General features: G+C 41.3%; 1 protein-coding gene across 2 annotated transcripts in view; it reads left to right on the plus strand.

Moving 5' to 3' along the window:
- Positions 1 to 2,333, plus strand: part of Slc26a4 (solute carrier family 26 member 4) — a 48,686-nt gene extending 46,353 nt beyond the window's left edge. The window contains exon 19 of one of the 2 annotated variants that reach the window (XM_050122329.1): positions 1,373 to 2,333. In XM_050122329.1, the coding sequence (XP_049978286.1) occupies positions 1,373 to 1,396 (24 nt within the window). In that variant the 3' untranslated portion in view covers positions 1,397 to 2,333. The remainder of the gene's footprint in view (positions 1 to 1,372) is intronic. The other variant, XM_050122328.1, reaches the window with a different exon arrangement.
- The last annotated feature ends 14,110 nt before the right edge of the window (positions 2,334 to 16,443 follow it).

The raw sequence follows: 16,443 nt of genomic DNA on the forward strand, positions 1-16,443 counted from the left end.
CTGGTAACCAAGTGACTTCTCAAGGGAAGTTTCCATGGCTAGAAATCCCTGTTAATTGTGTCTATAAAAGTGAACTTGGCCTTTCTGTAATAACCACCCAGCTATGCTTTCCCTAGCAACACAGGCCTTCCCTCGGGCCAGGCCACAGCTTATTGATAGCACCTCTGTTTCCACCAGACTCCCAGAGCAGCCTTTTCAATTCCTTCTGTCAGTCTTCACAGACATGCAGTCTGTTTTGCTGGCCAACAAGGGTCCCAACGAGTAGTTAGGGTGCCATGGAAACCATGCAACCATGACCATTTTGAGCTCATCAAGATATTTAAAGGACATATGTCTGTTTTTATTATAGCTACATCAAAATCTTGGGCTCTATTGAACAGGAGTCAAATACAGACACATTTTCACATGGACTATGTTGAAGCTGGGTTCTCCATTCATACTTAGGCAACTGGTTTCTGTCTCAAATGTAGGATCACACACAGTTCTGCTAGATTAAGTAAGATATGATGACTTTCCAGGTCCTGATGAAAAGCACTGGGCAACATTCAAGCCCCTGTTGTAAAATCAGGCAAAAAATTTTATGGAAGAAATTAGTTAGAATGAAAATCACAAGCCTGGTGTCTTGTCCCCCCAGCTTAATAAGCCTATGAAAGTTATTATTAAACCAAGAAGTACATCCAGCTCTGGTAATTTATGACTCTATGAAGTCCTGGGTTCGATTCCCAGTACAGAATAAATGGACACCTGTAACCCCAGAACTTTGGAGGTGAAGGCAAGGAAGATCAGAAGCTGAAGGGTATCCACAGCTACATCTGGGGCTTGAGAACAAACTGGGATAGAGAGTATACCTCCAAGAAATGAATGAATGAATGAATGAATGAATGAATACAGAAATAAATAAAGGGACTTGAGTGGTTGCCACACTGTGGAATAGATGGTTACTAATTTCCACATAAAATGACTATTCAGCCTTCTAAGGTAATGAAACGTAGCTGTGGGGATTTGAACCCAGGCAGGCTGTGAACTACTCCTGAACCTGGTCCTTACTGGCTGTTTGGCCGGCACCACCCTGTTTCATTTCAGTGTCTGCATGTAGAATAGAGATGATAATACACAGGAGGGTGAAAATTGAAGGCTGCCTATGAAGAGTGGGGTTTTGTACTTAGTGCCCAGTGAACAGTAATGACTGCTTCACATAAATTAGAAGTATGTATGATGAGAGTGAAATTGTCTTCTCTCTCCCCCCCTTTTAATGATACATACCTGAGTAAAATCAAGCGACCACAACTAGAAAAACGTATTTTAAAAAAGATAATGTGGTCCTAAGGAGAACTAAATCGGTCAATATTTTGTTTGCCCTTTTCTTTCACAGGCCATGCGTAGACTTGCTTTCTGAGAGTGGGTACGGGGTCACCGCCAGCAAGGACCGCGGACAGAACGTGTCTATCGGGTCCTCTCCGCAAGTGTTCTCTGCTCTATTTCTTCATACTTAAACAGCCATCCTCTTACTGCTATGTTAAAATATTTACATTTTTAAACTTCTTAGGCATTACACGAGAAACACTGGTCATTTCTGTGTCTTAATGCAGAAAACAGACAGCTTAGCTCTAAAATATTCAAAACCATGAGACTTGTCCCTGAAAATCAGCAATGTCTGGGACCTGAGACAGTGCTCAGTGCCGCTGACACCATGACAGGTTTACTCTCTGTGTCCACAGAGTGTGCTCTATCCCTGTTAAACTGTATAAGTGTGCCCTCAACAGCCTTTGTGGGAGGTGAGCCAGGAAGGATCACACTAAGAAAGGTAAAACAGAGTTACTAATGCACTCAGTGAGCTTAAAAAATAAAACCAACCTTTGAAAATAATTTTGTTTAGACTTATTTTGTTTATGAGTGTTTTGTTCATACATATATCCGTACACCGTGTGTATGCCTGGTGCCCAAAAAGTTAGAAAAGAGTATTCGATTTCCTGAGAACGGAGTTATAGATGGTTGTGAGCTGTTATATGAGTGTTGGTATTTGAACCCAGGTCCTCTGCGAGAGCATCAAGTGCCGTTTAGCACTGAGCCGTCTCTCCAATCCCCATAATTCCTATTTTTAAATACAGCTTTAGCCTATCTCCTTGTATAATGGCAAGATAAACTCTCTTCTGTTTAAAGCCAGGTGTGGTGGTCCATGCCCGTAATCCTAGGCCTTGAGAGGCCGAGGCAGAAGAAGCAATAGTTCAAGGTCTGTTGTGCTATACAGTGAGACCATATTTTGAAAAATCTAACATGAAGACAATTTTGACCAAACCCTTTTTTTTTTTTTTAAAGATTTAGTTTATTTGTTATCCACACAACTTTCTGCCTCCATTTATACCCATACGCCAGAGGAGGGCGCCAGATCTCATCACAGATGGTTTGGAGCCACCATGTGGTTGCTGGGAATTGAACTCAGGACCTCTGGAAGAGCAGACAGTGCTCTTAACCACTGAGCCATCTCTCCAGCCCCTGACCAAACCCTTTTTGATAGAAGGCCATGGTGATGAGAACAAGCTTTTCTTTTACTATTTAATAATACTCTTATTATTATTCCAATAATAAGAGTCATAAATGGAATTCTAACCACTTTTAAAACAATCCAAGAACAGGCAGTGGTGCCACACATCTTTAATCCTAACACTCAGGAGGCAGAAGCAGGTGGATCTCTGTGAGTGTGAGGCCAGCCTGGTCTACAGAGCAAGTTCCAGGACAGGCTCCAAGGCTACACAGGGAATTCCTGTATTGAAAAAAAAAAAGATTGTGTCACAGCACACTCTAGGAATACTGTCTCTCTCATACATTTTATGAATAACAAGCACACTGTATAGTGTGTATCACTTATGGTAATTTAATTTGAAATTCAAGTTGTTCTTTGCTATATTCCTAACCTATAGGATGATTCCACTATTGTATATAAAATTCAATAGCAAGGGGGCTGGAGAGATGGCTCAGTGGTTAAGAACACCGGCTGCTCTTCCAGAGGTCCTGAGTTCAATTCCCAGCACCCACATGGCAGCTCACAACTGTCTGTAGCTCCAGTTCCAGGGCATCTGACCCTCACACCATTGAACATAAAATAATAATAAAATAAACTAAAAAAATTCAATAGCAAATGAAAAACAAAACCAACACATATAAATGTGGAAATATTTATACGCATTATTTAATAAATGTGAAGTTATCTTTTGCTTTGAATTTGGTGTTTTCTTCCTCAAGACAGGGTCTTACTTTGTCCTGGTTAGTCTCAAGCTTGTGGCATTTCAATCTCAGCTTCCTCAGGGCTGAGCTTAACAGGTGTGTGTTACCAAATCTGGCCCCACTTTTGTACGACTCAGTTGTGTCCTATCTGAGAAAAGCTATTAATATACTTTTAAACCTGGCATTCCTATTCCATGTTTGCCACTTCTCGTCATTATTTTGATGTCTTCTTTATCCCACTTCTGCATGTAAGCATGTGGTTTCATGTAGTCAGTGTGGTAAATATCAGTGTGGTAAACAATGTCCCACAGTTCTTCCCCTTCTCACCCAAATCCTTCCAGGTTATTTTGTACAATAGCTTCCATCATATTATGCAAACTTTCAACCCAGTACCACATGTGTGTATACATATGTACACACACAATAAATTACAATATACTGCTTAGATAATTTTCACAAAACAAGTACATCTGTTAGTTCATATCTATATTAATATACAAGCATACCACACTCCCAAAAACCTTCTCACACTATCTCCTAGCCATTGTCTCTAGAATGACAGCTGTCTTTTTTTCTAAAGCCTGTTTTGTCATTGTTTTGAGACCTGGATTATGTAACTAAGGTTGTCCTTGAGTTTGTAATTCCCCCATCTCTTTTGAGTTCTGGGATTATGGATATGTATCACCACACCTGCTAAAACCTGTTTTATTTGAACTGCAATAAATATAACTACTTCATTTTTCTTTATCTGTGTGTTTGTTTTACTTTATTGTAAGAATCATGAGGATTTGTCTGTCTCTGCATCAGCATCCATTGCTGGTTCTCCTGTTATGTAATGTTCTATTATTCAAGTAGTTAACCACTCAACTGGTTTTGATTATTTGTACTATTTGTAGTTTTGGTTTTCACGAATAGTGCTGTGCTATGGACATTCCTGAGAGGTGTTTGTCCATGTTTCAGAAATATTGGGGTGCTCTATTGGAGACTTAGGTCAAAATGATAGACAATAAAATTAAAGTTATTCTGCATCTGTGTCAGACAAGCTACACGTGTCTGGTTTCAGGAAGGACAGGACATATTTACCATGCAAACAACATTTAAACACAAGCAAGTCACGTGGATGATAGGTGCCTAGACAGAATGGAAGAAACAGCAATAGGCGTAGTTAGGGGAGAAAGAGAAACAATAGAGATCGTTTTTTTAAAAAAGTAGCAGAACCACAATGGAGAAAATGACCCTGATGCAGAGAAATGATGGAGAACCAACAAGCGTGAGCAAAGGGAAAAGCTGAAGGAAGGGTAAAGGGAAGCAAACGATGATAAGAAAGCAGGAAGGAATGCTGGGATGATGTGATATTAGGAAAAGAAAACTCAACCCAGAGGACTGATCTCTATGAGTTCCTTGAGCAAGATTCTCTCATACTACGCACTATGACATATCCTGAGTCTTGGCCTCCTTCCTTGGCCCTGTGTCTTCTTCCTGTAAGAGTCATATACTCTTTGTTTTCTTCTGCCTCTTTCCCATGCTAGAACAAAAGCATGGGAAAAGTTTCTGTGCTCCGATGCAATAATCTGAATCAGATCAAATCAACCCAAATTAGGAAAAAGCCCAGGTTTAATAGATACCAATGCTCCCGGATGGCTTTCCAGCCCCCAGAGAGGAACCAGGGAAGGAAGAACATAAAACCACGTGTATGTTCTCTGGGGTACAATTTAAATACCCTGTGGGAGAGGTCTTGAGTATCTCTGGGGAGGGGGTCATCATTTGGTGGGCTTTCTCAGAGGTGGAATCTGGACTACAACTCAACTTGCTTCCCCAGCTTCCAGAAAAAGGCCAGAGACTTCCAGCAACTGAGGACCTCAGCCTTACTCTTTTGACTATGCCAACTGAGGTAGCCTGCTTCATCCGTTTCTTCAGGAATATTGCCAGCCTTACTGTTTTTGTATAAGATCTTGTCATTTCCAGCCAATCACAACGTATTGTTGAAGATTAAATGTTCTAGCACTTTGCGTTCCCTCTACATTCACATAAAACATTTGTGAAGTGTGAATGATGATAAATTCACAGAACTTTGTGAAAAGGTGATGTGATGCTCACGCGCCATAAGTCTCCCCATGTGTGAGCATCATGCATAACTACAGGACAATTGGTGTTATACAAAGCAGTGAGCTTGTTCCCATTTCATCAGTCATACGAGCAATTGTGTGTTCATGTGTACACACAGCGCTATGCAATTTTATCTCATGTATAGATTCATATGAACACCACCAACATAGCACAGACTCCCTCTGACGATGAGTCTCTGTGCTGCTTAGTTTTTGTCAACTTGACACAAGCTAGAGTCACCTGGGAGGAAGGGCATTCAATTGAGGAAGTGCCTTCACCAGAGTGGGCTGTGGTAGTGTTTTCTTAATTATTGATTGGTGTGGGTGGTGATACCCCCAGGGCAGGTGGGCCTTGGAAGTATAAGGAAGGTAGCAGAAAGTGAACCTGGGAACAAATATGTAAGCAACATTCCTTCACACCCTCCACGGTCCATGAGCTCCTGCCCTGGCTTCCCTTTATGACAGACAGTTACTTGGAAGCATAAACCAAATAATTCCTTTTCTCCCAACGTTCTTTTGGTCAGTTTTACGACAACACCAGAAAGCAGAGCAACACAGTCCCTTTGAAAAGGTACCTTAGATGTATGTAAACCGTGCTACACCACATTACCCACTGATTAATGGCTGAACAAGGACTATGGGAGTTGGAGGGGCACACCTGATATTAAACTTCAGTTGCCATGGTAAATTGAACACTGAGACTGGGTGTAAAAAAGTAGGCACATCTTCTAGGTTTTTCAGATGTGAGAGGATATTATGAATCCTTGGCCAACCAGCCACCTCAGTGGGACTGGGGATGGATTTTGTTGTAAAACAATGTCTTCAACATAACAACCATCTTCATTAGAATAGTTTAACCACTTTTAAACAACCCCCAAAGTTGGGTTGTTGATTGTTGGTGCTTTGGCATAAAAGGAGGCGGACTATCACCTGAGATCTTGTTCACTTATTCCTGCTCCTCTTGATATGTAATTCTGCACCTAATTGCAAATGGCCCTGATTGTGCGAGGTGCTAGTGTATATAAACCACAAAAGGTTAACTGAAGTTGTGTGTGAAGGTGAGGGGTGCTCCTACAGTCCTAGCTAACCCAAACATAAAGGTTAATCCAATTGGACTAATCAGTCACTGGATTAAGGGATGATTCCTTGGGAAGATTGATTCACCTAAAGCCAAGCTAAAGAGATGGGTGGAATAATTATCCTTTTAATGGCATAATGTACTGTGGTGATATTTTGCTTATGAACTAACAAATTAAGTTTGCTTGAGGAACCGAGCACAGAGCTAGCCACATTAGCTAGTCATAGAAGCCAGGCAGTGTTGGCACACATCTTTTATCCCAGCACTTGGGAGACAGAGGCAGCTGGATCTCTGTGAGTTCAAGGCCACACTGAGCTTTGTGACACTGAATCTGTCTAAAAGAAAAACAGAGCTCACTTGAAGGTGGTGCGGCAGTTGGTTCGCAGGTCTTTAATCCCAGCACTAGGGAGGTGGAGACGGAGTGATAAGGTTAGGCGGAGAGGGGGAATATAAAGCAGGAGGAGACAGGAGCTCAGTGCAGTCTGAGGCAGTCAGTCTGAGGAGTAGTCAGTCTGAGTCCAGGACTGCCCCTTTGGTCTGAGCATTGGTAGAGGTAAGAACACTCTAATGGTTGGCTACTCAGGTTCTCTGATCTTCAGGCAAGCTTTATTTGTTAAAGCACAAACAAAATATCATTACAATGTACCTTTTTTGAGATAATGTACTTTTTCTTCACAGAAATCCTATACCAGGTATAGTTATTTATGGAGACATAGTCCTATTAAGAATATCTGCCTTTCTAAAAACATACCCGGAAAACTTTTCCTTTCCTTTTTCTCTTCCTAAGCATGCTTTCTGACTCTGTGGGCTTCCTTACGCTGTCTCTGAAGCTCCCCACACTTTCTTATCAGGTGGCTTTTCTGTCCGCTACCTGGCTTGGCCTCTATTACTGAACATACACGCTTAATTTAAACTGCATGGTTTTCTCTCTTCCTCTCCTTCATCTTCCTACCTTGGGGTTGTTGTGGGATATTTGTACACTGTGTGAAGGTGTATTGTTGTGACTGGTGTAATAAAAGGCTGAATGGCCAATAGCTAGGCAGGAGACACAGGCGGGGTTTCCAGGCAGAGAGAGGAAGTAGAAGAAGATAATCAAGGTACAAAAGAGACACCGTGGAGAGGTGGAGAAAGTCAAACATACAGAATGAAAGAAAGAAAAAAGCCGTGTGATAGAACGTAATTAATAGAAACAGGTTAAGTCATAAGAGCTAGTCTAAGCTATAGGCTGAGATTTCATAATTAATATGTCTCCATGGCATTTTTGTGAGCTGGTTGCTCGAAGAAAAATCCATCTACAGAGGTTTTTATTTTAAACACTGATAAATTGTCTTCAAGCTTTCTTCTGAGTCAGTTCTTACGTTCTTAACAAGACTAGGAAACCTGAAAGAGAATCTCAATACCCCGGTGACATGGGGCCTCCACAGTTTCTGTTGGAGTAGGTAAGGTCTGGATACATTCAAGACTCGTGAGTCCATGGCCTTTATCTGTGAGCTCCCAACTGAGTGCGGGAAGGAAGTGGTGAGAAGGGCTGGAAGGTGGGCAGGAGCCAGATAATGAAAGGTCTCACAAACTAAATTAAGGAGCTTGGATTTTAATCTCATCTGGTAAGAGATAAAGGCAAAATGGTGGGTTACATTACCTGGCTAATCCAGTCAGCTGACCTAGTGCCTAGAATAGATTCAGAGGAAATTAAAGTGGAGATGAATGAGGCTTTTGTTTTTTCTGTTTTTTCCGTTCCCAAGGAGAGAGTAGGAGATGAAAGGTGACATAGTAGCTTTTGTGATTTAGAAATAAAAGCCAGTTCCATTGATGTGATTGTTTCCATAGTTTATCCTTTCAGGTTTTAGTATTAAATTATATAAAATTATATGAAGCCTTATTTTTATGATCAAGAAAAAATGTGCTATTTTGATCTGAGATTGTAGTTACTCTTTCCTCATAAATGTGCGAGAACTCGCATTTTACTGACTTTTTGTGGTTTTACTTGCTCATAAAAAAAGGAACATTTAGTCTCTAAAACAAAGAAGAGATTGCTTAATATTTTTGTTTAAACCAGTTATTAAATGTCTGTGGCAAAATAACAAGCTTTAGTAAATGAAGGCTCTGTTTCTGCTTCCTCCCAAGGAATTAAAGCGCTTGGAACTCTGGGGATGTGGTGTGTCTACGTCTTCCACATTGGATGGCTAGCCTATCCAGACAGCTAGTCACATGGTGTGAGGAAGTGTGAGCCTCGGAGAAGTCCAGGCTACCTTCCTTTTTGTTTCATCAGCGTCGCAAACCCTTATCCCAAGCACCAGATTTTCCATCCGGTCTTCATTCATTCATTCATCAAACTTTTACTGTGCACCCCTTTTATAGTTGGCACAAGACTAGGGACTGGGCATCCAGCTAATGGAAAACAAAACGGATACACTCTCTGTTCTAATTAAATCCATAGTTTAATGTGGGAAATGACTGGCAGAGAAGCAAACATACCGAGGAGTATCCACAGAGGATCGGTGGCAGGAATTACAGGTGCACACTACCATACCTGGCAGTACTATCCACTTCAAATCACCACTGTATTAGTTACAGTAACCAATACAGTGTATATATTGTGAGATCAGTTACACTGCAGTTTTAAGGAATACTGACAAGTATACAGAGATTGAATACAGATACAAATGTTCCCACCCCACCTCCCACCTCCCACCTCCGGGTTTCTCTGTGTAGGTTTGGCTGCTTTGGAACTCACTCTGTAGACCAGGCTGGCCTTGAACTCACAGAGAGAGATCTGTCTGTCTTTGCCTCACTGAGTGCTGGGATTAAAGGCATGCGCGACCACAGCCCAGCCCAAACACGACGTAATTGTACGTGTTTATAAGGTACAGTATATTTTAATATATGCAAAGAATATATAGCAATCAGATCATGGCAAGTAACATATACATCACTTCAGACACTGTTTCTTTGTGTTGAAAACATAAAAATTCCTTTATGGACAGGCTGGGGGTTAGCTCAGTAGTCAATATTTTGCATATACAAAGCCCTGGGTTCAGTCTTCAGCACTGTAAACACACACACACATTCCCTGAGATAATGTAATAAATTAATTGTTGTCAGTGATACTACAGTGCAATGAAAATTTCTCAAATATTTTGCACCTGTGGTCCACTGAATCACTGCAGAAGCCGTGATGTGGAGGCCTGACTGGCTACTTGCGTATGTGCTTCTGATGGTGACACGTAGGGACAATGATCAGAGTATCAAGGCTGGCCACACACCTCAGGGAAGAGATTCACGGGGAGAACCCACGGAGTTTTTAAGCAGAGTGAACAGCATAGGTTCTTAGGGTGTGAAATGATTCAACTTGATTTGGTGCTGTCTAGCACTAGCGTGTAGCCAGAGACGAGGAAGTTAAAAAGGTTGGCAGAGTAGGACCCACAATACCCAAAAGCATATAACAGGAAGTGGATTGTTGTGTGTGTGTTTTTTTTTTTTAATTTTTCAGATTAGGGCTTCTCTGTACAGTGCAGGCTATTCTGGAATTTGCTCTGTAGACCACACTGACCTTGACCTCAGAGATCAGCCTGCTTCTGCCTCCTGAGTACAGGGATTAAAGGCAAGTGCCACTACCAACGGGTTTCCTTTCTTTCGCTCTCTCTCTCTCTCTCTCTCTCTCTCTCTCTCTCTCTCTCTCTCTCTCTCTCTCTTTGATTTTGAGACACGTCTCTCTACGTAGACTAAACTGGCCTCGAACTCAGAGATCCTCTGTCTCTGCCTTCCAAGTGCTGGGATTAAAGGTGTGCTATTTAAACTACCACACCTGGCTATTTAAACAGGGAAAAAGTAATCAGATTTCCTACTTACTTATTTATTTATTTATTTATTTATTTATTTATTTATTTATGTGGGTGTTTTTGAGACAGGTTTTCTCTGTGTAGCCCTTGCTGTCCTGGAACTTGATCTGTAGATGAGGCTGGCCTTGAACTCAGAGATCTGCCTGCCTCAGTCTCCTTAGTGCTGGGCTATCACATCCAGTCAGAGTTACATTTTTGAAAGGTTCTTCTGAGAAATGCAGATTTGTTTATTTTTATGTACAAGACATTTTCTTCAAAGGCTACAAAATGGGTCTATCATCTTAGTTCTCGCAAGAACAAACAGATGGCAAGGGCAGAGGATAGATTTCCTGTGGTAAATCCTTTAACAACTTCTGGCTGTTTCTCTTGGGAAGGCATATTTATCCCAAGTCTGGAAGCTGGAACAGGAAGAAGGCTATTGCAGAGATTCAGGATGTATGAGACACATTTAGAAAAAAAACTTACTGCTCAGACTTAATGTTGAGGGAAAAGAGGAATTAAGATAATTGCTCCTTGTCTTGGGATTCTGACTGAATAACTTAATACATGATGATAATTACTGAGATTGAGAGCATTGAAGAGGGATCGTGTGGGACTCTGCAGTCCAGAATTTCTGTTTAGGGAGAGACGGATGGCCAGTTAGTCAGAAATAAGAGCTGAAAGAGATTTTTCTTAAATATATAGTTACATAACACTTATATCAGTCAGGATGGTTTGGTTAGGTTACAGCAGTAAACACACAAGGTGGGGGTAGGGATTGTGTGTGTGTGTGTTTTGTTTTATCCCTGCTGAAAGTTCACAGCAGGTCCAAAAGACTGTTTCCTTCACGTTTGCCTCAGCATTCCAAGCTATTTTAATCTTAAATCTCCACTTTTCAACACCTGATCACTTTGGTGTGAAATAAGGGGAAGTTGATCGGGGGAACGAAGAGGCAGGTGCAGCGTGGAACTTTCATTCACATTTCCGGAGCTAAAGTAAAGGATTACATAAATACATGCGCTCTTTCAAATGTTCTGGAGAAGAGGAACTAAGAATCCTAATGAGCATAAATCAATTAACCATGATACTTTACGTATCAAATAACAAGGCAGAGATTAGGATTTCCCCCAAAGAGGCCCATGCTCCAGTGTTATATAGGGGCAGGGGACTTGAAACCCCAAATTCCAAGTTTGAATGTGTTAAATTCAAGGTTGGTTTATACAAATGATGTGTCAAATAAGCAGCTAAACAAAAATGCTAGTAGAGATTTGAAATTTGGAGATTAAAAAGTATCTGGAGTTGGAAAGGAGGGTGTGGTCGCGTGGTCTATGGTGAGTAATATTGCTATGGGAAAACAGTGGGTGATTAAGAAAGTAGTGTGGACAGAGCATTGCAGACAAGTTTATTAAAGGGTGGTCTGGAAAGAAGAGGGAAGGAACAATCAGATGGAATGAAGGAATCAAGGGAACTATTAAAACTAAGAGAAAGGAACTTTAAGGTATGTGTCTCATCTCTCTTCAAAGAAAACCCCTCAATTTGTGTAAGGGGTGCACCCCCCTTTCCTATGTCTCAACTCATCTTTCTCTACTGAATCAAACCTGTTAGTACTTAAGTATCTCTCATCTTTTAAAACAAGGCTGGCATTTTCCCAACTAACCATCACATGTCATGAAACTCGAGTCAGTTCTTTTACCATTCCACATTCTTCAGTGCCTGCACATTTAGCTCTTTTTCTTGCCTAATTTTCCCAAGGTTTTAGTAAAAGGCTATGACTTTATTTCCCAGGTCTCATCTTCCCAAAAAGGCATCCTTTGCCCAGAGCACATAGATTCACTCCATCCTGCACCCCTGGTGCGTAGGACCATACCCTGCTCCTGACATGAAGAGCATTCACAACTATCTGAAATTATTGTTTAACTGTTGCGTATATATGGCCAATTTTACCACACCAGAAAGCAAGTTCCAAACTAGACTTGAGACTGTACAGCTTTAATCCCAAAATGAGGCAGGCGAAGGCATAAGAACCATGGGTTTGAGTCTGTGGACTACACAATGAGATCCTATCTCAAAAACAAACCAAAAATGAAAGCCAATTCAAAGACGCTTGCAATGCTGAATTGCGGGTAGAGGATGAATGTTGGGAGCATAAGGGGTGATCATTTTTCTCCCAGGGTGGGGTCAACATTTCAGAAATCCTGAGATATGTTGGTAGAAGGGTTGTGAGCACAATGATAAAAATAATATTTGATGTCAGGGCAGCAGCGGCACACACCTTTAATCCTAGCGCTCGGGAGGGAGTGCATGTCAGACAAAGACTAAAGCACTGGACCAGCAAATGTGTCCCATATTGTGATTCCAAGACCCGTTTCATGTTGTTATTAATAGGATGTGATTGGAGAAGTACCCTCTTGAAAACCAGTGGTTCTCTACAACCATTGTCTTCACTATTCCTTCACAGTATGTCAATCACTCAATAATTATTGAGTATTTGTTGTGTGTTTGACAGTGTTGTGGGTACTCAGGTGGCAGTCTGGATAGATAGATGAATAGACAGGTTATAACCACATAGTTGCCAGGCCTAGGACCAGGATTGAGGGGAGGGTCATAAAAGCACCCCCTTTGATGATACTGTTTGTCTCAGTCTGAACCTTGCCAGCTCACTCACATGTTATTTATTTATTTGGAAGTTTGAGACATATAATCAAAGAAATCAGTATTATATTTTTTCTCTGTGTAGCCCTGGCTGTCCTGGAACTCACTCTGTAGACCAGACTGACCTCGAATTCACAGAGACCCGCCTGCCTCTGCCTCCTGAGTGCTGGGATTAAAGGTCTGCATCACCACCTCCCGGTAACTACTGCAGTTTTGTTTCTTTATAACTTCCATTTTTCTTTTGAGTGACGATACAGGGGTATCCTTATTTTATTTAACGTGGCTGGTGCCACCTAGTGGACATCTCCTCAAACAGGTTTGAATCTAGGATTTTTATTTACCTGGGAAAGGAAAAGAGTGAATGAGGATGGTTGTTACAAGTGCTGGCTTTGAGGCTAATTAATTTCACTGGCCAATTTCATCTCGAGAGTCTACTGCAGGCTGAGACAAGCATTCCTACTTGACAAAGGATACTAAGACAAGGAAAGGTTTGGGAAGTTTCCAAGGCCAGCCAGAGAGTAAATTGCACAGCCAAACTTTCAGTGCCCTACCCTGTAACTACTGTTCTGGAACACGAAGTCACCTGTATAATTAAAGAACTCAGTATTACATGTCTGTATACGGGAGGTGAGACCAAAACAGTGTGCTTTAGTGCCCTGGTGATAATTTAAAACAACTTAAATGCCAACAGGTTTCCATGGAAGCAGCTCGATTATCTCCTGGAACATTGATTTGAGCACCACTTACGTGCTCTCATCTAATCTCCTAATACCATAGAAAGTGGAGGTGGGGGCTGGCACGACGGCGTGGTGGGTAAAGGTACTTACCCGCCCTTCAGTCCTGAGACCTGAATTTGATCCATCCAAGCCACATTAAGGTCGAAAGAGAACCAAATTGCACTACAAGTTGTTCTCTGACTTACACACATAACGCGTGGTTCATGCACACATACAATAATAATTTTTTAAACTGAGGGTGAAGATCAACATATAGAATTGGGGAAACCATAAAAATTCAATCTTTAACACTAGAGTTTTAATTTTTTGCTTGCACATATTTATTTCAAATAAATCTAAAATTATTTCCAGTGTTTTATTGTACAGTAATTTAGATACCAAAAAGCTTGAAAGAACAGTACTCTAGTGCAGCCACTGTGAACACAAGGCCGTATCTGCCTTACGTACACACTTGTCTCTGTGGCTACACATCTGAAGGTGGTTGCTGCATCGCTTTATTCTGTCCTAAGGACATCAGCATGTATCTCCTAACTCAAGCACACCATTATTGCTCAGGAAAACAATGCCTTCTGCAATTTCTAGCATATATGTATTAAAAACGTCTCCAGTGCCTCGTGCCCATTTTCTACGCATCTATCTGGAGGCTCAAGTTTCAGGCATTGCATTTAGCTCTAAACCTCTTAGTTTCATTAACCTAGAAAAGTTTCCCATCCCTTTCCTCTACAAAACCACAGTTTTTGAAAAATAAAGGTATGATAATGGCACCACGAGTAGACTATCATTTGGAGAGTCACAGTGAAGTATTTGCCAATGAAACAGGATAGGATGTTACAGCAGTACGAGGCAGGACTACCTAGCCTCAGGTTTAGTTTGATTTACATGATACTTCTGAAAACTGTATGTTCATAATTCTAGATCTCGGCTTAAATTTTGAATATTTTTAAAAATTTCAGTCAGTTAAGTCCATGTGATGAGTTCATCCCATCAAAATATATGAATGAAAAGTTTAAAAATTCAACTAAAAAGCCAGTTTGCACGCCTTTAATTCCGGGATTTAAGAGGCAAAGGCAGGTGGATTTCTTTAGCTCGAGGTTAGCCTGGTCTACAGAGTGAGTTTCGTGACAGCCAGGGCTACAGAACAACTCCAACTCAAAAAAGCAAACAAAACAATCCAACTTAAAGAAAAACCCACAACATTCAAGTAGTGCATGATAATACAAGGATAGCACTTTAAGAACCACAGTGTGGTGGGTGGGCGTGGTGTTGCACACCTGTCATCTCAGCACACAGAGGTGGAAGTAGATGATCTAAGTCAACCTTGGCCATAGAGGAAGTTTGATGGAGGACAGCCTGACTATGTGGGATCCTATCTCCAAAACAAAATATGCTATCCAGAAACATTTTCTGTGGTCTGAATGCTTGTCTCCCCCAAACTCATATGTTAAAACATAATTGCCACTATGCCAGTATTAGGAGGAAGGAATAATGGGAGGTGATTAGGTTATGACAATATTACAGCAACCAAAAAAAAAAAGATGCTTCTCTCATTCTACAATGGTAAATACAACTAGTAGACCCCATCAATGAACCAGAAAATGAGCTCTAACCTGAAACTGAATCTTGGAACTTTCAGCCTTTAGAACTGCAAGAAATAACTAAGTTTACAATATAACTAGTCAATAGTATCTTGTTGATGGGGAAGCTCAGCCAATCACATTTGGCTAGGGTGTGGCCACCTGGAGCCAGGTGGATAAAAGGGGGTAAATATGTGAGGCGCTCCTCTCTGAGCGGTGCTCGCCTTACCCATTTGAACTTTGGACCTTCTCCGGTAGCGTGAATTTCCCCGTTTTTCAATTATTAAATTATATCTGTTGTTTTGAGCTGGTCTGATTATTTTAGCGTACCTATCGAATACGCCTTCACCTATCATTTAGTACCACCAAACGTACTAAGATAATTATCATTAGCATCAGGCGAGGGCACAGGTACGTACTTATCTTTCCCTGCACTTTCATGGGTAGATAAGTAGCAATGTTTCTGTGGCAGAGGGTACACTATAACCACAGCAGTCTCTGTCCCACCTCTATTCTAGCAATATCAGGGGCCTGGCTCTCCCTGCTGCACTCTCGTGGCTCATGTTAGCGGACAACTAAAACAGGCTACTCAGCTGGAGTGGGAGACAATAAGGTCTGAAGAAAAAGCTAAGAGTAAAATTCTTTACGGCAGCTGCGTTGTCTTTGGTTCCCTGTGTTTCAGGTGCTTTCTTAACTCTTGTTCCTTAAAACTAAGGGCTGAGAGGTGCTGGAGAGATGGCTGCTTTTCCAGCGGTCCTCAGTTCAATTCCCAGTGGCTCATGACTACCCATAGTGACATCTGGTGCCCTCTTCTGGCCTGCAGAGATACATGCAGACAGAATACTGTATCCATAATAAATTAATAAATCTTTAAACAAACAAACAAACAAAAACAAAAACCAAAGGCTGAGTAGCTTCTGGCTGGGAGAGAAACCTGGAAGGAGGCATCTTGAGGAGGGTAGAAGGAAAGTAAAGGGGATACTGAGGGTTGAACGGTTTAAGCAGGTAGGGTGATGAGAAGCAGATTGTAGAGATGTGGGAAAGATGACCTGGGACAAAAGGAATATAAAGACACTATATGGAATACCACTATCTTTTAACCCAAATAAAAACCACAAGAGACATGGAAGGGAGTTACAATACAGGCTCCTGTTAGTCCTCTGGTTGATCACAAGATCATATTGCAGAAGAGACCACACATCTTGGTTGCAAGATATGAAAAACACACTATGGAATTGAACTGGAAACCTCCTCCGT

The sequence above is a fragment of the Alexandromys fortis genome, unplaced genomic scaffold (genome assembly GCF_014885135.2).
Source record: "Alexandromys fortis isolate MF-2015 unplaced genomic scaffold, M_Fortis_MF-2015_v1.1 scaffold_201, whole genome shotgun sequence".
In the NCBI taxonomy this organism is placed as follows: domain Eukaryota; kingdom Metazoa; phylum Chordata; class Mammalia; order Rodentia; family Cricetidae; genus Alexandromys; species Alexandromys fortis.